Source organism: Mastigoproctus giganteus, chromosome 3, assembly GCF_048544385.1.
Source record: "Mastigoproctus giganteus isolate SK-2022 chromosome 3, ASM4854438v1, whole genome shotgun sequence".
Lineage (NCBI taxonomy): Eukaryota > Metazoa > Arthropoda > Arachnida > Uropygi > Thelyphonidae > Mastigoproctus > Mastigoproctus giganteus.
The window spans coordinates 65,896,642-65,922,582 of NC_143577.1; the positions used below are offsets into that span (position 1 = coordinate 65,896,642).

At 39.7% G+C, this 25,941-nt stretch overlaps 1 protein-coding gene across 1 annotated transcript in view; it reads left to right on the forward strand.

Annotated features, from left to right (window-relative positions):
• The window catches only part of LOC150088053 (WD repeat-containing protein 17-like), a 350,289-nt gene that overhangs the window by 208,359 nt on the left and 115,989 nt on the right, over positions 1-25,941 (forward strand). Inside the window, exon 15 of the mRNA XM_090369994.1 lies at positions 14,150-14,308. Coding sequence (XP_090226120.1) covers positions 14,150-14,308 — 159 coding nt within the window. The remainder of the gene's footprint in view (positions 1-14,149; positions 14,309-25,941) is intronic.

Sequence of the window (25,941 nt, forward strand, 5' to 3'; positions counted from 1 at the left end):
CAGTGTTGGGAAAATAATTTTCCGCATAAGTTATCCGACGTTTCTCATTGTTCTCGTGTTGGCTTTCTTTACCTTAGCCAAAAGTTTTTGTCTCGATTTCTCTACTAAAAATTTAAAAAGTTTCCATTGAACAGGAATTTTGTTGAAAACAATAAAAATGAATGAACAGGTACCCTTCTTCAGGAATAAAGGGAGGGAGTTATTAAATTTTAAATGAATTAAATCTTTATTGTAACACTATACACTGTTACAATTATAATTACAGTAGGGTGGTTGACAAGGAATTTTTCATTTTAGGGTTAGTATTAGTAGTGGAAAATGATGCAAGAAAGCAAATTTATACAGTCAAAAAAAAAAAAAAAAAAACGCTTTCTCCTGTCCATCTCCTCTTATAGTTTGTCTGGTTCTTCCCTGAATTTATTCAAACTACCCACTTCTTCAACAACAGATTCAAGTTTTTTCCAACAGTCAACCATCTGCTAGCTGAAGACAAACTTTCGCACTGTTAATATTGCAACCATCCTTCCTCAATTTGATTTTATGTCCCCTCACATATACACTGGTGTTCAAAGAAAGTGCATCACCTAGGAATTTCACATTTCTAACCCTTTTTTGTGATGGTATGTTACATTAATAACTAGCATCACAAATAGAAATACAGGTAGCCTTCATTTTGCGCTGGTCTGATTTGCGCCGATCGCAAACCACAGTGGCATTTTTATTTTTATTTTTGCAAATTTTTTTATAAATTGAAAGTTTAAAATCGTCAGACAAAATTTATCAGCATCATACTGTGCTATGCACTGTTTGCATGATTTAGGACAATCTGAGGCAATCAGCAATTAGCACATCCATATCAGAGACGAGAAAGATTCCCGCCCTCAAAGTAACCACACGTGGATGCGTGGATGCGGGTAGTAAAGGTCCATGCTGTGAACCATTCAATTGGTTGTTGTTTACCCTATTTACACGTGTTGGAAATTTATTACGCTAATATTTTTTATTAATTGTGCTATTAATAAATTAAATAAAAATAATAGTGATATCTATGTACAGTTTTTGCCAGTCATATTATAAAGTTTTTAATTTAATAGAATAAAGAGATTCCATGACTGGTAAAAGACATTCATTGAATCCTAGTGCAATATTTGGAGGATGAAATCTGGTGAAAGCCGCCCTAATGTGTGTAGGGCTATGAATATGCCTCCATTGACTATTGCTACAACTATGAAGAATGCTAATAAAATAAAACAATCGATGCCAAGCTGTAGATAAAATTTTTGGTGCCCGGAACCTGACTCTGTGATTCCCGATTGACTCCATTATATAAAGGGTTCCATTTGTGCCTGTCCCCCCCAGGAACATAACCCCAACGTAAATCTATTTATTAATAGTTAAGGTAAAGATATTTATATAAAAAATATTTATTAATAGTTAAGGTAAAGCTAAGTAATATTTGACAGGTTCTCTCAAAATATTTCAAAATGAGCAACTGCAACCTTTATACAACAGTTTTGGTAAACATGACAATTACGGCTGAAATGTTATCAGAAGCCCTCACTTTGCTTCAGTTTATCATCTTAAATGGAAAACAAAATGAAAAGTTCACCAGGTGCAAAAATATTTAGTTGAACCGCCTCTGGCCCTGATGACAGCTGTGAGGCATTGACAAGATCAATTTCTGAAGATAATCAACTGATAGTTAATGGTTCCAAACATGAATTATGGCTTCTTCAAGTTCATGAAGGGTCTTTTGTTTCTGGCAACTGCACATTCCACATGATGCCAACAGTTTTCTATAGGATTCAGGTCTGGCCGGGCTGTTTCCTGGCCAGCAAAGAGTTGTAATGGACTGCCGTTCTTCCAACCATTTTTCACTTGTAACAAATATAAACATATTACTGTCAAACCTCTAATGCAGAAATTAAGCTAAAGTAACTACAGAAGTGCCTACTTACACTTTTTTCCCAATGACAAGGAGCAGAGTCATCCTGAAAGATGCAGTTACTTGGCAGGTTGAAATGGTCTCTAATGGTTGGCAGCAATTTGTCTTCCAATGTAGCCAGGTATCCATTGGCATTTACAGAACCTTTTATAAACTGCAGGTGACTTCTCCACGATACAAAATGCACCAACATATCATTTGGCTGGTAGGGAATTTCACTGTAGACACCATACAGTCTGGATGGTATTCTTCACCTGTCTTATGCAGCAATGTAATATACCGCATCACCTGCAGAGACTGTGACAGCTGCTACATAGGTGAGACATCAAGACGTCTTCAAGATCGCCTTACGGAGTATGACAGAGCAATCCGGCCTGCCGAAACTGACCAGTCCACAGTCGCGGAGCATTTTTGGGCCACCAACCATGATCTCGATTCCAAATGTGACTTCGAAATAGTGGCCCACTCATGACACTTTCGCTACCGCTCATGGCTAGAGTCACTTAATATATTGAACAATCCGAAGGCCATAAACCGCTGCAAAGGCATGAAAATGCACCCCATCCTGGAGACAACCATTTTACACCTCGATAAACGCTGGAGTAAAACAGCGCATGTCCGTGCAAAAACAATAAGAAACCAGCTTGAATAATGTGACTTCACTCTCAGCTCACTGCATGCATAACTATATCAGTTGTATTCAAATTTCAGTCTATTAGTTGATAAAGAGACTCGTCAGTCTCGAAAGCTTCTACTGTATCTTATTGTATTTATTGTGTTATGAAATACATTCAGTGGATTATACTGTATTTTCTTAACCATGGACCCCCAGTACACCAGGCCCTTTCATGATAATACATTCCCTTTACGGCCGCAATGTCTACAACGATTGTGTGTAGTTACAGTAGTCCTTCTTTTCAATAGCCCGCAACAGACAGCATCTACACTTTGCACATAGGTGCAAAAGCAAACACATCATCCCTAAAGGGTTCCGCTACAAAGCCCCGTTCCACAACTCTCGTATGGAACATGCCTGTTTCAGCTTCAGTCTACAAATATTAAAATTGTGGATAACCCATCTCCACCGGGAAATCAAGAGCGCTGACTACAACAAGTCATATTTACGAACCTTGTACATACTATCTGTCATTGAGCTAACCAGATCTCTGATACCTACCGTTTATGCCAACAGTGCAAATTCATTAACTTAGACAGAGAAGCTAACTCCTCAAGGGCGAGCACACGTTCAAATGACGCAACTTCCTTCATCTTGAACCTAAGCAGCAAACAACTATCCACTGAACAGCTCAATGTCTTATCCAATGGCATGAAGTTTGCTGTCATACAATCTAGTAGGTTAGCCTGTGCAGACATTGCTCCTTAAAGCTCTTCAAACAGAGAAGTTTTTCCTGATTTATTTTCTGCTTTATTAGTTTAAATTGTCATATTAACTTATTTTCTAGAGTAGCTTTATATTCCTAGTTACGATACTTAGTTTAAAGTTTAACTTAGACAGAGATTTCGTAGATATTACTTAGTATCGGTAACGGTATCAAATCCACGTGTCACAAATTGAACGAGAGGTCTTTTAACCAAATTTAGTCGATTTATTAACCAATTGTTATATCAAATTATCTTCTATAAGTAGATTATAGACCTAGTCAGGATCCTTAGTTTATTCTAAATTGAGATAGCGAGATTTCGAAGCTAATCAATACTTACGAGTCCGTAGAAATACCGTTCGTGAATTCCCGCCATTTTTACACGATAGCATAAGCTTAGTGTAGTATACTGCATAATATAATATTGTCAATTAATCAGTAAATCTATTAATCTTGATAAACTTTATTGTCAATTAAATTGTATTTTTAACTCTATAAATATATATAACGACTTAATCGTAACAAATAATTAATACATAACTGTAGTGGTACACGTGATACGGAAGTTGTATAAAGGGAACACTAGATACCGAAAAAAAAAAAAAAAAAAAAAATATATATATATATATAACATAACCGTTTTGGGATATAACTTAAGGATTTAATTTTTGTTTTAAATTTTATTGAATTAAATTGGAATCATGACTCTGACCAGAGCAGCAAAGCAAAAGGCTCAAGCTAATGGGAGTGCTGTGGTTCAGGGGAGAACTGAGGGGGGCAGTTGCCCTCTGAATCACAGTCTATTAAAATGCACTGTTTGCTTGATGTTTGCGGAGCAGTCGGGTACGGGACATGATACTGCCAAGGGGGATGTCTTTGTGTGTGCACGATGTAAGGAGTGCAAGGAAATCAGGCGACAACTCAGCGTTGTTATGGGCCTTTATGAGACCTTGAAGGACAGGGTGGATGCCCTCGAAGGAAATAAATTGAGGGGCCCATCAAGCTCTCAGCTGCCCACATCAACGCCAGAGCTTGCACTTGGTCATCAGGCAACACAGGGGCAGCCCCCTAGGCAGAATGCGCTGGTCCCACAGGAACTAGTAGTTATTGGTGACTCTATTGTCAGGGAAACGGGGAACATACTTTGTAAAAAGGATAGGTGGAATAGGACCAGGGTATGTCTGCCAGGGGCAAAGGTTGATGACGTTGTAGAGCGGATATCATCTTTTAAGGGCACAAAGGGTGATATAGTTGTACACGTTGGCACTAATGATATTAAGAGTAGGAGACCGGCGGAATTACTTAGCAAGTACAGGTCACTGTTGAAAAAAAGCCGTGAATTAGGGTTGAACTTGAAAGTGTCTGCAATTCTGCCCAGACACGATAGGAGGGAGTATATGATGAGAGCCTTGTCGATCAATTCGGCCCTGGAGGGATTGTGCAAGGCTCAAGGGGTAGAATTTTTTTCAGCCTGGACTGTACTTGTTAACAGGAGAGATTGCTTCTACAGGGATGGGATACACTTAAATAGAAAGGGTGCAAGAATTTTTGCTGATGCTGTCGAGGCAGTGTTAGGTGGGTCGGAAAACTGCTAGTTGGGGGGGATACAAGGACTAATAGATTAACAGTAGCCACTGGCAGAGGTGGAAGTGATTCTTGCACTGCTTCTATTCAAATGAGCAGAAGTCTGAAAAACAAGATGCAGGATATTTCAGAGACTGCTGGTAGTCATTGCGTTACAAGTAAACACATGGGTTGTGTTAGGGTAGCTAAGAATAGAAACAGGTGCATGTATACCTGCGTGTACACCAATGCTAGGAGTTTGGTAAATAAATTTGATGAATTTGAGGTATTGCTCAAAACATCAAAGGCAGATATTGTTGGGATATCAGAGACGTGGTGTCACACAGATATAAGTAATGCGGAACTGGAATTTGGGGAATACAATGTATATAGAAAGGATAGACAGGACAGGAGGGGAGGAGGGGTTATGATATTAATTAAGAAACACATAAAGTCAAAGGAAGTGAAGCCAGTTGACATCGATGGACAGGGCAGTGTCGAGTCAGTTTGGTGTGACATAAGCATAGGGAAATCAAAATTGAGAGTAGGAGTGTGCTATAGGCCTAATGACTCTGATGAGTATAATAATATATTGTACAGGGAAATAGAGTGGGCCAGTAAATCAGAGAGTCTTATAATGGGGGATTTTAATTTCCCAGATATTGACTGGAATTTGTGGGTTGGTCACTCGCACACTAGCAAGGCTTTTGTGGATTTATTGGATGATTGTTTTCTACATCAGCATGTTCGTGAGGCAACAAGAGGGAGCAATACTCTTGATCTGATTATCAGTAGTGATTCTTCATGCATTAAGAACCTGCAGATAAATGAACCACTAGGTGGCAGTGATCACAGTGTGTTGAAGTGGGATTTACTCAAGGAGGTAACTACCATCAGAGGTAAAGGGAAGGGCTTTTGTTTTCGTAAAGGCGACTATGATGGTCTGAGACAGTATTTAAATTCTATACAGTGGGACCAACTGATGATGTTACCAACAGCAAACTCAAAATGGGAAGCATTCAAGGAACTAATCTTGGTGGCTACCAGGCTTTACATACCAACTAAGAAATATTGTTCAAGGTTTAGGCCTAAATGGTTGTCAGATGGACTAATGAGACATGTGGCAGAGAAGAAAAATGCATGGGATACATACAAATTAATGGGTGACATGGAAGCCTATGATAGATATAAGTTGGTCTGTAACCAAGTCACAAAGGAGATTAGGCAGGCAAAGGCAGACTACGAAAAATCCTTGGCAAAGGATGCAAAGAAAAACAGAAAGGAGTTCTTTACATACTTGAACTTGAGAAGGAAAGGGATGAATCAGATTGGTCCACTGGATATTGATGGTTCAACAGTTGAGGATCCTGCTCAGGTGGCTAACAATCTAAACGAGTATTTTGCATCTACATTCACGCATGAGGAGTTATTCAGGAAGGAGAATGATGTAGGTAAAGTAAACATTGGCAGTGAGCTGGATGATTTTGTAATAACCGAGAGGAAAGTGGAGGAGAGATTGTTGAGGATAAACATAAAAAAGGCACCTGGGGTGGATGGGATCTATCCAGTTATATTAAAGGAGGCAGCAAAGGAAGTATGCAAACCCCTAGCCATAATTATGAGAACTTCTTTGGACTCAGGGGAGGTACCCATAGACTGGAGATGTGCAAATGTAACCCCAATTCACAAAGGAGGATCAAAGGCTGACACAAGTAATTATAGACCTGTTAGTTTAACTTCTGTTCCAGGTAAATTAATGGAGGCACTGGTTAAAGAAGCACTGCAGGATCATCTAGACAAGAATTCAGTTATAGCTCAGACGCAGCATGGTTTTGTTAAGGGCAGGTCTTGCCTGACCAATTTGATTGGATACTATGATGTAGTCACAAAAGAACTGGATGCAGGGAATAACTTTGATATTATATATTTGGATCTCAGAAAGGCTTTTGATACTGTTGCACATGGAAGACTGCTGCACAAATTGGAGCAGTGTGGCATTGGAGGCAAATTGCTGCTATGGATAAGGGGATGGTTGAGTGGCAGAAGACAGAGAGTGGTAATCAATGGACACTGCTCAACGTGGACTAATGTTATTAGTGGAGTTCCTCAAGGTTCAGTGTTGGGTCCATTGTTGTTTTCGGTGTTTATGAATGATATTGATGATGGGATATCAAGTTTAATGTCTAAGTTTGCAGATGATACAAAGGTTGGCAGGGTCGTTAAGGACACTACTGACGCTATGCTGCTGCAACAGGATCTGGAAAGGTTGAACAGATGGGCTGAGAGGTGGCAAATGAAGTTTAACATTGACAAATGTAAAGTACTACATATGGGTAACAGTAACCCCAGAGCAATGTATCAACTCTGCGGTACTACACTGACAGTGGTGGAGAATGAAAAGGACCTGGGGGTAATTGTGCAGGCAGATATGAAGTTCTCTGAGCAGTGCAGACGAGCTGCAAGAGTAGCTCATGGTGTCTTGTCAATGATATACAGGAATTTTTCTAGCAGGGATAAGGAGGTGATTATTCCCTTGTATAAGGCAATGGTTAGGCCACATCTTGAGTACTGTATACAGGTCTGGAGGCCTCATTTCAAGAAGGATGTAGAGCTGCTGGAACGGGTACAGAGAAGGGCAACAAGATTAGTAAATGGAACAAAGGGTTGCTCTTACGAAGAAAGGCTTAAGTTTTGCAAATTACAGAGTCTGGAGACTAGGCACCGGCGAGGTGATCTGATAGAGGTGTATAAGGCTTTGAATGGTTTGAGCATGCTCAATGCCAATGGGATTCTTCATCTTTCTCAGAATAATCACCTCAGAGGGCATAAATTCAAATTGAGGAAGGACGGATGTCGGATAGATGTGCGGAAATTTGCCTTTGGCCAGCGGGTGGTTGGTTGGTGGAACCGACTTCCATCACTTGTTGTTGAAGTTGATAGCCTAAACAAATTTAAAGCTCAACTGGACAGGTATTTCGACCGAACGGAGGGGTGAAATGGGAGAGGTTTTTTTTTTTTTTTTTTGGCTGATGCTGAATAAGCTTGCTTTCTTGCATCATATGCCTCTACTAATGCTAATGCTAATGCTAAACCTCCAGTCACCCAGCTCGCTATGGGTATAGAAGCCAGTATTACCAACCTTCCCGAAGAAACTGCCAACGAGATCCGTTTCAGGACTGCCGCAATCCTCCGCAGCACTCGGCAGACTTACTCAAACCTTAACCATCGTCAACATGCCGCCCTATCATCTATAAGAAAAGACAACACCATCGTCATACTTCCTGCCGATAAAGGGTGCTGTACCATTGTATTAGACTGGTCAGCCTACCGAGAGAAAGCCCTGGCCCTACTACTAGACCCAAATGTATATGAACCTCTGTCTCATCCACCCATTAAGGTCTTGAAACATCTAGAGACACATATCAATAAACTTGTCAACATATGGTTTAAAGATAAGAAAATCTCAACTACAACTCAGCATCTTCTACATGCCACCGGCTGCCAATTGCCGCAATTCTATGGATTGTCAAAGATCCACAAACTGGGTATTCCTCTCAGATTTATAGTATTGTGCACCTCCTCTCACCTCTTGTAGGAAATACCACACACACCGTCAAAAATAGCGGCGAATTCATCCACCTCATTAAAGACCTTTCGATTCCTGACAGCTCCGTCATGGCATCATTTGATGTGGTCTCAGTATTCACTTCAATTCCCGTCCAACAGGCCATACACTGTGCCAGGAGGCTCCTCGAGAACGACTTAAGCCTTCCAACTAGAACATCACTATCCACTGATGACATCTTCACCGCCCTCAACCTATGCTTATCAAGCAGCATCTTCACCTTTGAGGATTCAGTCTACCAACAGGTGCATGGCACTGCCATGGATGCCCCTGTCAGTTCCATAGTAGCCAACATCCCCATGGAAGATTTAGAGGAGCAGATACACCTGAACCCACCTGTACCTATTACAACATGGTGCAGATACGTTGACGATATTTTCACTGTAATACCACATGGCTCTGAAACAGCATTATTAGAATACCTTAATTCCCTGTCTAATTTCATACAGTTTACTCTAGAGTTAGAAGTCAATGAGGCACTCCCGTTCCTGGATGTCTTAGTGCAACGCGTAGACCCATGTCTAGAGACTTCGGTATACCGTAAATCTATGTGGTGCAGACAATTTACAAACTACAGATCCGGCCATGCACCCAGTCATCTCAGCAGCACTGCCCGCACCCTATTCTCCAGGGCTTGGAGCCATTCCAGCACTGATGCAATCAGACACAACAAGATTTCCCGTGTGAGGACAGACCTGACCAAATGTGGATATCCATCCCACGTGCTAGACAGATGCCTATTACAAGCACAATAACTCACATCCCACCCAAGACCACCTGAACAAAGACAGTATACAATCTGCCTACATTCCCTACTATCCAGGCGTGTCAGGTCAGATCTGAAAAATCCTCAGAAATTACAACATCAAATGCGTACAGTTACCCTGCAGAAACCTACGTTTGCTTGTCTCCAGTGGAAAGACACCCTGTCACACCTCTCTTACGCAGCAATGTAATATACTGCATCACCTGCAGAGACTGTGACAGCTGCTACATAGGTGAGACATCAAGACGTCTTCAAAATCACCTTACGGAGCATGACAGAGCAATCTGGCTTGCCGAAACTGACTAGTCCGCAGTCGCGGAGCATTTTTGGCACCAGCCACGATCTCGATCCCAAACGTGACTTTGAAATAGTGGACCACTCACAACACTTTTGCCACCACGCATGGCTAGAGTCACTTAATATATTGAACAATCCGAAGGCCATAAACCACTGCAAAGGCATGAGAATGCACCCCATCCTGGAGACAACTATTTTACACCTCGACAAACGCTGGAGTAAAACAGCGCATGTCCATGCAACAACAGTAGGAAACCAGCTTGAATAACGTGACTTCACTCTCAGCTCACTGCATTCATAACTATATCAGTTGTATTCAAATTTCAGTCTATTAGTTGATAAAGAGACTTGTCAGTCTCGAAAGCTTCTACTGAATCTTATTGTATTTATTGTGTTATTAAATACATTCACTGGATTATACTGTATTTTCTTAGCTGATGCAATATTACGTCATCACCTACGCATGTCAATCTTATCTGATGCAATCTGTAAGAAATATTGCCATATACTTACATTATTTGGACAACAATTTCAATTTTAAGGGGTGATGCACTTTCTTTGAACACCAATGTATGGTCTGCGCAAGAGGAAGAATTCAATCAGCATTGAGCTTACTCAGTCTATTCAAAGTTTTAAACACCTCAATCAGATCACCTTGTGGGTGCCTAGTCTTCAGACAGTGCAGTGTGAACAACTGAAGCCTTTTCTGGTAAGAAGCCTGAAGCCTTTTGTTCCCCCTCACTAATCTCATTACTTTTCTCAGCAACCATTCCAAAAGATCCACACCCTTCCTAAAACGAGGCTCCCAAACCTCTATGCAATATCCAAGGTTTGGTCTAATCATTGCCTTATACAATGGAATAATCACCTCCTTATCCCTTCTGACAGAATTCTTGTATATCATCGACAAAACCTCATGAGCTGCCCTGGAAACCTGTCTGAACTGCTCAGAGAACTTTATATCTGACTGCACAATTACCCTCAGGGATTTTTCATCCTCCATTACCCTATGTGTGGTACCAACTATGTGGTAGTAAACTTCATTTTAATTGACATTTTAGAAAGATAAAGTGGAATTGCTACCTAAATCCAGTATATCCGTACAAGACACAATCTAGCCCTCACACTATTTTAGTGTACCCTGTGGAGACTTGCTGAAAAGGTTGGTGTTAAACCTTTATTTCTTATTCTACAGTAACTGCCCGTGGATGACATAGCATCTAACAGACTCGTGTTTCTAATACTCATCTCCATCATTTTTCTGAACTTATGAGTGGTATCATATCCCCCAATGTAATCCTTCCCATCAGCAATCCCTAAATTATTCCTAATTGGGAGCCCCAATAAATGTAAAACAGCTATTTTCTGAAATTAAATACTTAAAATCAAAAATAAAATCAAGGCTGATCCCACAATTTATTATTACCATATTATTACCAATGCTAAACATTCACAATTGTGTAAAAATTTTCCTAATCCAGAAATCACATTAACATCCTTTTTTTTTTATTTCTTGTTTGTGTGTGCATGCATGCGTGTTTGTGTGATCTGAGAAAAAGTAGGGAAGCCATGAATGTTTAGTTTATTCAAACCATTTAAACACTTCAATCAAGTCTACTCCTGGATTCCACAGGTTTCGAGGTACTACAATTTAGAGAACCCCCATCTTTCTTGGTCTAATTTAGTTTGGTTGCACATCTTGGAATCCTCTCCAACAACTGTGTCCTGTCCAAATGGTACGTTATCCTGAGATTACTTTTTACCAAATCAGTACCTTACATTTATCAGTGTTATACCTCAATTGCCACTTTTCAGACCATCTGCTTAGTTATCCAGATCTTGTTGATTACTCTCAATCATCAACCTGCTTGTATTTATACCATCAACAAACTTAGACATGAAACTTGAAACTACACCACTATCATCAATAAATATTAAAAACAGTAAAGGGACCAATACCAAACCTTGTGGGATTCCACTCAAAATATTAGCCCATGGAAAGCAGTGGTCATTAATAACTACCACCCAGTCTTCCCTTTATCCATAGCAGTAACTTGTCCTCCGATACATTGCTCCAGTTTGTACAGTAGTTACACATGTGGAATAGCATGAAAAACTTATATTTTTATTCCATTTGCATTAACTATATGTTTTAATTTTAAAAAGTATATAAGAGGTGTGGCTATAAAGTTCTCGGACTGATGCTGTTGCGGTCATGTTTGATGAGTTTGAAAATAAATGGAAGTAGTATACTCGACACAGACTTCCTCCAACAAATGGTGATATAGAGATTGTGCAGTAGGCTGAGAGGTTGTAACTAACAACCAGTTCCATTAGTAGCATTAATGTTCCATGTCACAATTTTGCAATGGAGGAACAAACAAATATCAAATTTTAATTTAAACGGGAAAATTTGCAACCAAAAACATGAAATCTTAAAAAAACTGCTTATGGTTATTAAACGTTAAGTTGTACCAGTGTGTTTGAATTGTATAAGCAGTTCAAAGATGTAAGATGGACGTGAGGATGTTCATGATGACCTGAGAAGTAGACGCCCATCAATCTCTTGAAATGAGGATAGAACTGCAAAGGTTCAGGAAATTATGAATAAGGAGATGATTCATCAAATTCTGCATGCAGATTTAGAGAAAAGGAAGATCTATGCAATCCATTGCTTCTGCACAGCCTAACGGATGAGCAGGTGCAACGAATGTCATCGTGCAAAGACTTCATCCGGACTTGTCAAGGCAATCCTAATTTCCTTGACTGTATCATTCACTGGAGACTATTGAAGCCCATTTCCGAGATTTGCAAAAGTTTGTGAAATTTTGGCAAGAGATTCATTTGTCCCTCAGAATGAAGGCTGATGAGTTTGATAATGATTCATCAAATTCTGCATAAAGATTTAGCATTAGCATTAGTAGAGGCATATGATGCAAGAAAGCAAGCTTATGCAGCATCAGCCGAAAAAAAAAAAAAAAAAAAAACCCACCCCCATTTCACTCCGCCGTTCGTTCGAAATACCTGTCCAGCTGAGCCTTAAATTTATTTAGGCTATCAACTTCCACAAGGGATGGAAGTCTGTTCCAACAACCAACTACCCCGCTAGCTAAAGGTAAATTTCCGCACATCTAAAGGAAAGTCTGTTCAATTTGTTGGTTCTGTGCAGCTTGACAGATGAACAAATGCAGCAAATGTCATCATGCAAAGACTTCATCCCCACTTGTCAAGACAATCCTAATTTCCTTGACTGTATTTTTCACTGGAGATGAATGGTGTGTGTTTCAGTACTACCTAGAAACGAAGCATCAGAGCATGCAGTGGACTTCAAAATCACAAACGAAAAAAGTTTCGTTTACAGAAGTCCAGGATCAACATGATGCTGATCATGTTTTTCAACAAATGGTGTGATTCATAAAAAATTTGTACCTGAAAAGATGAGAGTCAATGCTGCATTCTATATACAGGTACTTCAAAGACTATTGATGCCCATGTCTGAGATGAGGCCTCAGTTTTGTGAGAAAGGGGTTCTTTGTGTTCTTGTTGCATGACAATGTCCCCCCCCCCCATGACTGTGAAGGCATATGATGAAACGTGGCATTGTACAGATCAAACCATCTACCCTATTCTCCCCATCCAGCACCAATGGACTTCTTCCTCTTTCCCATGGCGAAAACTGCCCTCAGTGGAAAGAGATGTTGAGGACATAAAGAATAACAGAACCACTGAACTGAATATCATCTCTTTGGATGCCTTCACTGACTCATTTCAGAAACTTAGAATGGTGTAATAAGTATATTCCATTAGGTGGTGATTACTCTGAATAAAAATAAAACCATTTTTGAGTCTCTTCACTTTGTTCTTTTTATTGCACCAGTCCAGAACTTTATTGCCACACCTGATATATTAAATAGATAATTGTATTTATATACTATTCCTAAAAACCATTCTGGTAATTAGTGTTTAAAAAATCCAACTAGGACACCACTCCACAACAGCTTATAAAATTTTTATCTCTTCTGCAGTTGATGAAAGGTTACTAATTCTTGCTCTGTAACCATTTTGTCTGTCCACTAGTAACTCAGTACCTTTCAAGTTAGTAATTCTATATGATTGTTTTAAAAAATTTAATTAAAATTCGAAAATGCATTATCATTCATTAAGAAAGTAAATTTGACAAGCCACCAGACAATATGAACAAAAACTAAGCTCATCTTTGTAATTGATTTTTATTTTACGTATTATCATTCATTAAGAAAGTAAATTTGATAAACCACCAGACAGTATATATACAAAAACAAAAACTAAGCTCATCTTTGTAATGGATTTTTATTTTACATTCCTGTTTCTATCTATGGAGGAAAGCCTTCACATTTATGGAGGCTCTTCTTTGTTTATGCAAAACAAAAATTCCCATATAATCTATTGAAATCATTATAATTAGAATGAAATGCAGTGTAAACTCATATAACAGTACATTGCATACTAAATATAATATATCAGTAATAACAGTGAAATTCTAAATGCATTTTTAAAGAATAGTATTATTTCTGTATTATAATTTTTATTAGTCAGAAGCTCAAGAAAAGGAATTAGTAAAAATGACTCGCTTTGGTGGAGGAGGCCTTGGTGCACCAAGTAGAGATGAGTGCTTGCATTCTGCTGCTGACTGTTATCTTTCAATAGGCAACTTAAAACAATATTGTGAACTTAAAATAGAATTAGGTGAGGTAAGGAATATGTGTACATTTTTATGAATTTAAATAAGAAATGAATTCACTAAGTCTTACAAATATCCTATGTGATCAGACCAAAAACTCCCCATTCATGAATTGTAACCTGATAGTTATAATGTCCAATAATGATTCTACCTTATACCTAAGTCAAAAGTGACTTGTTTCAATGGATAGTCTTTGTCAAGTCTTTCTGATTCTTTTAATTTTGTTTATATAGTCATTGCCATTCTTTTCTTTTTTCTCATGATGAGAAAAAAAAAGAAAACTTCATGAGAACTTAATTCTACAAAGAGAAAACCACTTATACCAATAGCAATCAAGACAAGACAAGGTGTTATTTTTTCGGCCAGTGATGAGAAAGTAACACTCTGAAATTTCATAAATCCATTATGAGACCTTTTAAAATTAGTACTTCAGTGTAGATTAGCATTAGCAAAGGCACATGATGCAAGAAAGCAAGCTTATATAGCATCAGCCAAAAAAAAAAAAAAACTATCAACTTCTACGACAGTTGGAAGTTTGTTCCAGCAATCAACCACCCGCTGGCTAAAGGCAAACTTCCGCACAGCTATCCTACAACTGTCTTTCCTCAATTTGAATTTATGCCCTCTCAGGTGATTATTCTGAGCAAGAGGAAGAATTCCATCAGCATTGAGCATGCTCAAACCATTCAAGGCTTTATACACCTCAATCAGATCATCTCACAGGTGCCTAGTCTCCAAACACTGTAATTTGCAAAACTTAAGCCTTTCTTCATAAAAGCAACCCTTTGTTCCATTCACTCATCTTGTTGCCCTTCTCTGTACTCATTCCAGCAGTTCTACATCCTTCTTAAAATGAGGCCTCCACACCTGTATACAGTAAAGGTGTGGCATGACCATTGGCTTATACAAGGGGTTAACACCTCCTTATCTCTGCTAGAAAAATTCCTGTATATCATTGACAAGACAACTGTGAGCTACTCTTGCAAACTGTCTGCACTGCTCAGAAAACTTCATATCTGCCTGCACAATTACTCCAGGTCCTTTTCACTCTCTACCTCTGTCAGTGTAGTACCACGCAGTTGATATGCTACTCTAGGGTTACTGCTTCTCATATGTTAAACTGAGGTTTAACATTTGTCAATGTTAAACTTCAGTTGCCACCTCTCAGCTCATCTGCTCAACTTTTCTAGATCCTATTGCAGTAGCGTACTGTCATTAGTGTCATTAACAACACTGCCAACCTTCGTACCATCTGCAAACTTGGACGTTAAGCCTGAACAACAATGGACCCAGCACTGAACCCTGGGGGACTCCACTAATAACATTAGTCCACGAAGAGCAGTGTCCATTGATTACCACTCTCCGTTCCATAGCGGCAATTTGCCTCCAATGCCACACTGCTCCAATTTGTGCAGCAGTCTTCCATGTGCAACAGTATCAAAAGCCTTTCTTTCTAAGATCCAAATATATGATATCAAAATTATTCTTTGCATCCAGTTCCTTTGTGACTACATCATAGTATCCAATCAGATTGGTCAGACAAGACTTCCCCTTAACAAACCCATGCTGTAACTGAATTCTTGTCTAGATGATTCTGCAGTGCTTCTTTAACCAGTGCTTCCATTAATTTCCCTGGAACAGAAGTTAAACTAACAGGTCTGTAATTACCTGTGTCTCCTTTTGATCTCCTTTGTGGATTGGGGTCACATTTGCACATCTTCAGTCCATGGGGTACCTCCCCTGAGTCCAGGAAACTCTCATAATTATGGCTAAGGGTTTGTTTACTTCCTTTGCTGCCTCCTCTAATATAACTGGATAGATTCTATCCACCCCCAGGTGCCTTTCTTATGTTTAGCTTCAACAATTTCTCCTTCACTTTACTCTCGGTTTAGATCAGAGGCATATGATGAAATACAGAATTAATATCACACACACAAAAAAAAAAAAAAAAAACTATCCTATTCTGACACTTGACATTGACTACCACCAGGGGATACTAAAAATAAACATTTTACAATGAGCTTATAATCAGCTTAAAATTATAAGTAGAAAAATCATTATAAAATGTTTGTTATATATATAATAGTAAATAATATTTTTAAATGGCTAAACTATAATGGAGGGGCAGGTTCAGAATAAGGGTAGTTAATAATAGTATTAGTATTAGTATTAGCAATGGCCACATGGTGCAAGGAAGCCTATGGCTTATGCTGCACCAGCCAAAAAAATAACAAAAAATAAATAAAATAATAATAAGAGAAAATGAAATAGACAACCTATGTGTTTCCCTCCTCCTGTAGTTAATTATCCAGCTGACCTTTGAATTTCCCCAAACTGTCAGCCTCTACCACCCATGTAGGTAACTTATTACAGTAATTTATAACTCGCTGGCTAAAATAAAACTTCCTGCAATCCAATCTAAACATCTCCCCCTTAACTTGAAATTGTGGCCCCTTGTTCTAGAATCATTTATAACCATGAAAATTTCATCCACATTCATTTTGCTTATGCCTCTCAGAGCATTAAACACCTCAATCAAGTCTCCTCTAAAGTGCCTAGTTTCCAAGCTCTGCAACTCACATATTCGAAGTCTTTCCTCATGTGGATGCCCTTTTGTCGATCTCACCAAGCTAGTTACCCATCTTTGGACCCTTTTTCAAGAAGCACAATGTCTTTCATTAGGTGTGGTCTCCATACTTGAACACAGTATTCCAAGTGTGGCCTAACAATAGCCTTATATAATGGGATTATGATGTCCTTATCTCTACTCGCAATTGTTCGATAAATCATCGATTGGACACCATGGGCCTGTCTTGCAACCAGTCTACAATTCTCGGAGAACTTCATGTCTGACTGTATCATAATACCTAAGTCCCTTTCCTCCACTACCGGCTTTAGTTCAACTCCACCAAGTGTATGTCATTTTTGGGTTACTGTTCCCCAGGTGCAATACCTTACACTTTGCTGGATTAAAGCAACGCTGCCATTTTTCTGACCATTCCTGAAGTCTATCTAGGTCACTCTGAAGAAGCTCTTCTTGAGGGTGATCATTAACTACTCTACCAATCTTTACATCAACTGCAAATTCAGACATCACGCCCTCTATCCCTTCATTGATGTCATTTATGAAAATCAAAAACAACAGTGGTCCTAATACCGATCCTTGGGGAACCCCACTTCTTACATCAACTCAATTTGAGGAATAACCATTTATCACAACAATCTGCTTCCTGCCCTGAAGCCATCCAGCTAACCATCTAAGGATTTTCCCTGTGATTCCAACCTGTTCCAGCTTATAAAGTAACCACTTGTGTGTGACTGAGCCAATGTTTTGCTGAAATCCAAATAAGCAATGTCGAAATTATTCCCCAAATCCAGTTCTTGAGTGACCCAGTCAAAATAGCTAACCAGTTTAGTTAAACATGATTTTCCCTTTGCAAAACCATGCTGAGTATCCTTCAGAATTCCATTTCTATCCTGAATAATGATCCTGAATTCCCCCCTTGATCATTGTCTCCATGATTTTCCCTACTCCAACAGAATCACTCCCAAGTCCAGTGATGCTCTCATAATTAGCCTCAATGGTTCAGTGCACTCACTTGCCACCTCCCTTAAGATTGTAGGGTATATGCTATCAACCACAGGCGCCTTACTGGCCTGTAGGCTCGAAAGTTTTTTTATTAAATAAACATGTGAAATTTTAACATCATTAATTATATTTTTTTCAGCTTCACTCCGATAATTAGATGCCTAAATGGATGTCAGATGAACTAATGAGACATATGGCAGAGAAGAAAAATGCATGGGATACATATAAATTAACACATGACACACAAGCCTATGATAGATATAAGTTGATCTGTAACCAAGTTACAAAGGAGATTAGGCAGGCGAAGGCAGATTACGAGAAATCTTTGGGAAGGGATGCAAAGAAAAACAGCAAAGAGTTCTTTTCTTATGTAAACTCTAGAAGGAAGGGGATGAATCAGATTGGTCCATTTGATATCGATGGTTCAACTGTTGATGATCCTGCTCAGGTAGCTAACAAACTAAATGAATATTTTGCATCGACATTCACACATGAGGAGTTATTTAGCGAGGGGAAAGCCAGAGGTGTATTCAACTCTAGCAGTAAGCTAGAGAATCTTGTAATAACTGAGAGTAAAGTGGAGGAGAAATTGTTGAAGATAAACACAAGAAAGGCACCCGGGGTGGATGGGATCTATCCAGTTATATTAAAGGAGGCAGCAAAGGAAGTAAGCAAACCCTTAGCCATAATTATGAGAGCTTCTTTGGACTCAGGGAAAGTACCCATAGACTGGAGATCTGCAAATGTGACCCCAATTCACAAAGGAGGATCAAAGGCTGACACAAGTAATTATAGACCTGTGAGTTTAACTTCTGTTCCAGGAAAATTAATGGAGGCACTGGTTAAAGAAGCACTGCAGGATCATCTAGACAAGACTTCAGTTATAGCTCTGACACAGCATGGTTTTGTTAAGGGGAAGTCTTGACTGACCAATTTGATTGGATACTATGATGCAGTCACAAAAGAACTGGATGCAGGGAATAACTTTGATATTATATATTTGGATCTTAGAAAGGCTTTTGATACTGTTGCGCATGGAAGACTGTTGCATAAATTGGAGCAGTGTGGCATTGGAGGCAAATTGCTGCTATGGATAAAGGGGTGGTTTAGGGGGAGGAGAGAGAGAGAAGTAATCAATGAACACTGCTCATTGTGGACTAATGTTATTAGTGGAGTTCCTCAGGGTTCAGTGTTGAGTCCATTATTGTTTTCTGTATTTATAAATAATATTGATGATGGTATATCAAGCTTAATGTCCAAGTTTTCAGACGATACAAAGGTTGGCAGGGTTGTTAAGGACACTACTGATGCCATGTTGCTGCAACAGGATCTGGAAAGGTTGAGCAGATGGGCTGAGAGGTGGCAAATTAAGTTTAACATTGACAAATGTAAAGTACTACATATGGGAAACAGCAACCCCAGAGCAACGTATCAACTCTGTGGTACTACACTGACAGTTGTAGAGAATGAAAAGGACCTGGGGTAATTGTGCAAGCAGATATGAAGTTCTCTGACAGTGCAGATGGGCCGCAAAAGTAGCTCATGGTGTCTTATCAATGATATACAGGAATTTTTCTAGCAGGGATAAGGAGGTGATTATCCCTGCACTGGCGAGGTGATCTGATAGAGGTGTATAAAGCCTTGAATGGTTTGAGCATGCTCAATGCTGATGGGATTCTGCCTCTTGCTCAGAATAATCACCTGGGAGGGCATAAATTCAAATTGAAGAAAGACAGATGTAGGATAGCTATATGGTGCAAGGAAGCCTGAGGCTTATGCTCTGTACAGGCTAACTCCCAGGAAACCTCCAACTGGTATGATTCAGCCAACCTAATCCTTGACAGGTTATTTAATTCAGACGACATTGCTTAGGATCTCCCAGAGCATTCAACAATCAGAAGAGCAAATCGAAACTGCATCATGGAAAGCACAACGGATCCTTTCATCCCCAGAAGAGCTGACCACAGTATTACAGAAAATAAACCCGAACAAATGCCCTGGCCTAGACCTGATAGAGTATACCTTCATCTTTTGTTTGTTTAAACTAAGGCCGCTATACCTCCCCCTATTGTACAATAAATGCCTCCAGGAAAGTTTCGTTCCCAAAAGGTCTGGGAAACTGCTCTTCTGTGCCTGATAAAGAAACCACAGAAGCCACCTTCAGATCCTCGCTCCTACTGTCCCATTGCACTCTTGGCAAAATTCTCAAGCATCTTATGGTCCTAAGAGTCTCAGGACTTTTCCAGGCGAAAAATCTAATCTCTCCACATCAATATGGCTTCCCACCAGGACGCGCCTGTGAAGAGGCCCTTTTTGACCTGGTATTACATATAGAAAACTCCGACGCCAAGTTTGAATTGGCAATCTTTGTCGATTTTGAGGGAGCATTCGACATTGCCTGGTGGGACAGCACTTTGGAGCGCCTCCGATCTGCCTCCTGTTCCCATCAACTATATCAACTTTCCCTTAGCTACTTCTCTGAAAGAACTGTTATCTTAAAATCCAAGTATCAACATGTCTACAGGCCTGTCTCTCGTGGATTCCCCCAGGGGTCGGTTTTGGAGCCTGTAGTGTGGAATATGGTTATACAGGATTGGCTCTCCCACTTCTTTAAGAAAACCAAAGTTGTAGCCTTGGCCGATGACTTTACAATCGTTGTCTCGAAAATTAGGAGTGCCACTGAACATAAAAGCCAATCTGGTCCTGTCTGATCTGTCCTCCTGGGCAGCTTTGAACAAACTCCACATTAACCCAAGTAAAACCGAAATGATGCTCTGTAAGCACAAGCTAAACCTCAGGTTAAAATCTTTGGAATCCGGCTACCCATAGTTACTGAAGCTACCATTCTCGGAGTGACCACAAACTGAGCTTCCTGCCATACCTCACCCATCTCAGATCAAAAATCAAGAAGCTCTCTGGTTCCATTTTTCATATCTCCAGAAATGACTGGGGCCTTTCCATGAGGATGCCTCATCTTTACTATAAAGTAGTCTTCCTGCCGATCGTCACATATGCAGCCGGTGCCTGGTTTCACCAAGTTGGCTTGGTCAAGATGAGAGACAGATTGAGTTCCATCCAACGTACAATACTACTGGCTACCCTGAGTTTGTAGAACAGTATCTACAACAGCAATCCAGGTCATAGCTGGAACTCTTCCTATGGATCTGTATGCCATGTACAGAGGACTAGTTCCATGTACAGATGTTCGGAAATTTGCCTTTAGCCAGCGGGTAGTTGGTTGGTGGAACAGACTTCCATCCCTTGTTGTGGAAGTTGATAGCCTAAATAAATTTAAGGCTCAGCTGGACAGGTGTTTCGAACGAAGGAAGGGGTGAAGTGGAAGTTTTTTTTTTTTTTTCGGCTGATGCTGCATAAGCTTGCTTTCTTGCATCATATGCCTCTACTGATGCTAATGCTAATTTCTCATTGACGTAAAGAGTTTTTCTTTTGTAAATATCAATGCAAAGTAACTGTTGAATTGATCTGCAACTTCAGCTGGGATATCTAATACTATCTCATGTCCATTACATAAGGGTCCAGTCTTGTTTGTCTTCTTCTTTGCATTTATATATGTGAAGAATTCCTTATCCTCCTTTGCTTTCTTTGCCAGTGATTTCCATAATCTGCCTTTGCCATCCTAATCTTTTCAGTGGCATTATTACAGATCAATTTTTAGCTGTTATAGGCGTCAATACTTTTTATTGCTCTGTAACTTTTCCATGCTGTCTTTTTCTGCTCAAATAATCTGACAACTTCATTATTCATGCAACTTTGAATCCTCCTCGTGGAGTATTTTTTAATGGTATTTTAATGGTATTAGAGGCCATGTAGCATCTTAAGCCATAATAATTTCCTTTCCTATAAACCCATTCCTTTGCCTTTAACTACTGCTACCTCTCTCTCTTCATTGTCCACCATAGAACTCCATGATCACTTCCTGCTACTGATTCCTGTACTGTCAGCCCTATTATGTCATCTGGTTCATGGGTGACGATGGGGTATAGAGTATTCTTTTTTTTTACTAGTACTTTCCCTGACATGTTGATACAAATAGCAATCATCTAGTTGATTTAAAAATTTTGTCCCCCGTGTGGAGTTTCCTTCCCATTTGCTCCAATCAATTAGAGGCAAATTAAAATCACTCATAATAAGACATTCACCCTACTTGCCCATTCATGTATTTGCATGTAGTGATCCATTTGCATGTAGAGGCTCTCATCATAATCTTCACAATCACCTGGCATGTAGATTACTCCCACTCTCATTTGCCTTTGCTTCCAACTATCTCACACCATACAGATTCTATACTAGCATGCGAAATGTCTGAATCCAGGAAAGCTTTCATCGGGCTCAGGCTGCTTTTGATGAAAAGCATGATTTCACCACCCCTTCTATCTTCCTTGTCCTTCCTAAATACATTATACATACCATACTGAAACTCATTATCCCTGTCTCCAGGCGGCACCATGTTTCCATAAGCCCGATTATGTCAGCGTTACTTGTTCTAATCAGCAGTTCGAATTCACTCATTTTATTGACAACACTTCTGACATTACTGTATAAACAATTAAGACTTAATATTCTCTTATAGTTAACTACCCTGACTCACCTGTTAAAGTTATTTAAGCTAGCTTCTCTGGCATTAGCTACGCACTCATTTGAAATATTTCTGCTCTCAGAATATCTTGCTAATATGTTCTGTTGCAGTAAGAAACAAGAACTCTTGATGTAGTTAAGGCACAAGGTGAGAGAAAAAGTCAGAACCATCAGGAAAAGTGAGAACTTTCTTATATCAACTGTAATGTATTATTTCCAGAAATTTTAAATTTGGCGGTGATAGTTTGAAAGGAGAATGTATGGGCATAGCTTGATTACTGTTGAAACCAAGGCAGCAGTAATTAATTAGGAATGTTTCCAGCCATTTGGTGTAATGGAAGTGCTGAGTTATGGCAGTGATGTGTGCACCTATAGAGTTATAGAAATTTGGTCAGTACTAATTTGACAGAATTAATCTCCTTGATGGTCTAAAAAGTTCTTTCATATTGCCCTGAGATCTGTATGCTTCACCTGTGCAACACTGCCACTGTTTCATACATAATATTTCTCTGTTCTAGATATGGTGTAGATGATTTCACATTGTGTATGGCAAACCTAACCAGGGTATTTCAAGTTGTGTTCTGCAGACTGGTTTTGCAGGACATATCTTCAGACACATAACTGTTCTGCAAACTGGCAAGTATTCGAATGTGATAGGATGAAATGATGATAGTTGTAACTGACTAGTGCCATAAGATGGTTTATGATGTTAGGAGCAAAGCAGAATCATTAGGGATTGTGTGATCTTAGTATTAGTATTATAACAGCAAAATGATGCAAGAAAGCAACACTAAGGTAGCACTTTTGTTGTTTCTACTTTTTACAGATTTTATCCAATTCCTCTGTAAAAGTAATTTTCTTTTAGTGTTTTAAAGTTAAGGAAATTATGTGAACTGCATTATTTCCTTAACTTTAAAACACTAAGTGACAACTTGTTTACTCTGACTATAGGCAAACTTTTTACATCCATTCTACAATTATCTTTCCTTAATGATTATCTATTGGCTTATGGGAATATTGGCTTATGGGAATGGGAATGATTATCTATTGGCTTGTGGGAATGCCTTGTAAGATGCACTATTTGCTTGATGTTTGCGGAGCAGTCAAGTATGGGACATGATACTGCCATGGGGGATGTCTTTGTGTGTGTGCGATGCAAGGAGTGTAAGGAGATAAGGCGACAACTCAGCGTTGTTATGGGCCTATATGAGAGCTTGAAGGATAGGGTGGATGCCCTCGAAGGATTACAAGTGAGGGGCCCATCAAGCTCTCAGCTGCCCACACCAATGCCAGAGCTTGCACTTGGTCATCGCGGAACACAGCGGCAACCCCCAAGGCAGAATGCGCTGGTCCCAAAGGAACTAGTAGTTGTTGGTGACTCTATTGTCAGGGAAACGGGAAACATGCTTTGTAAAAAGGATAGGTGGAATAGGACCAGGGTATGTCTGCCAGGGGCAAAAGTTGATGACGTTGTAGAGCGGATATCATCTTTTAAGGGCACAAAAGGTGATATAGTTGTACACGTTGGCACTAATGACATTAAGAGTAGGAGACCGGCGGAATTACTTGACAAGTACAGGTCACTGATGAAAAAAAGCCGTGAATTAGGGTTGAAATTGAAAGTGTCTGCAATTCTGCCCAGACACGATAGGAGGGAGTATATGATGAGAGCCCTGTCAATCAATTCGGCCCTGGAAAGATTGTGCAGGGCTCAAGGGGTAAAATTTTTTTCAGCCTGGTCTGTACTTGTTAACAGGAGAGACTGCTTCTACAGGGATGGGATACACTTAAATAGAAAGGGTGCAAGAATGTTTGCTGATGCTATCGAGGCAATGTTAGGTGGGTCGGAAAACTGCTAGATTGGGGGGATACAAGGACTAATAGATTAACAGTAGCCACTGGCAGAGGTGAAAGTGATTCTTGCACTGCTTCTATTGGAATGAGCCGCAGCCTGGAAAATAAGATGCAGGATATTTCAGAGACTGCTGGGAATCATTGGGGTACAAGTAAACACATGGGTTGTGTTAGGGTAGCTAAGAAAAAGAACAGGTGCATATATACTTGTGTGTACACCAATGCTAGGAGTTTAGTAAATAAATTTGATGAATTTGAGGTATTGCTCAAAACATCAAAGGCAGATATTGTGGGGATTTCAGAGACGTGGTGTCACACAGATATAAGAAATGCAGAACTGGAATTTGGGGAGTACAATGTCTACAGAAAGGATAGACAGGATAGGAAGGGAGGAGGGGTTATGCTATTAGTTAAAAAACACATAAAATCCAAGGAAGTGAAGCCAGTCGACATCGCTGGACAGTGCAGTGTCGAGTCAGTTTGGTGTGACATAAGCATTGGGAGATCAAAATTGAGAGTAGGAGTGTGCTATAGGCCTAATGACTCTGATGAGTATAATAAGAAACTGTTCGGAGAAATAGAGTGGGCCAGTAAATCAGAGAGTCTTATAATGGGGGATTTTAATTTCCCAGATATTGACTGGAATTTGGGGGCTGGTCACTCACACAGTAGCAAGGCTTTTGTGGATTTATTGGATGATTGTTTTCTACATCAGCATGTTCGGGAGGCAACTAGAGGGAGTAATACTCTTGATTTGATTATCAGTAGTGATTCTTCATGCATTAAGAATCTGCAGATAAATGAACCACTTGGTGGCAGTGATCACAGTGTGCTGAAGTGGGAGTTACTCAAAGAGGTAACTACCATTAGGGGTAAAGGGAAGGGGTATTGCTTTCGTAAAGGCGACTACAATGGACTGAGACAGTATTTAAATTCTATACAGTGGGATCAACTGATGATATTGCCAACAGCAAATTCAAAATGGGAAGCATTCAAAGAACTTATCGTGGAAGCTACTAGGCTTTACATACCAACTAAGAAATATTGTTCAAGGTTTAGGCCTAAATGGTTGTCAGATGAACTAATGAGGCATATGGCAGAGAAGAAAAATGCATGGGATACATACAAATTAACACGTGACACGGACGCCTATGATAGATACAAGTTGATATGCAACCAAGTTACAAAGGAGGTTAGGCAGGCGAAGGCAGATTACGAGAAATCCTTGGCAAGGGATGCAAAGAAAAACAGCAAAGAGTTCTTTACTTATGTAAACTCTAGAAGGAAGGGGATGAATCAGATTGGTCCACTTGAGATCGATGGGTCAACTGTTGATGACCCTGCTCGGGTAGCTAACAAACTAAATGAATATTTTGCATCGACATTCACACATGAGGAGATATTCAGCGAGGGGAATGCCAGAGGTGTATTCAACTCTAGCAGTAAGCTAGAGAATCTTGTAATAACTGAGAGCAAAGTGGAGGAGAAATTGTTGAAGATAAACACAAGAAAGGCACCTGGGGTGGATGGGATCTATCCAGTTATATTAAAGGAGGCAGCAAAGGAGGTAAGCAAACCCTTAGCCATAATTATGAGAGCTTCCT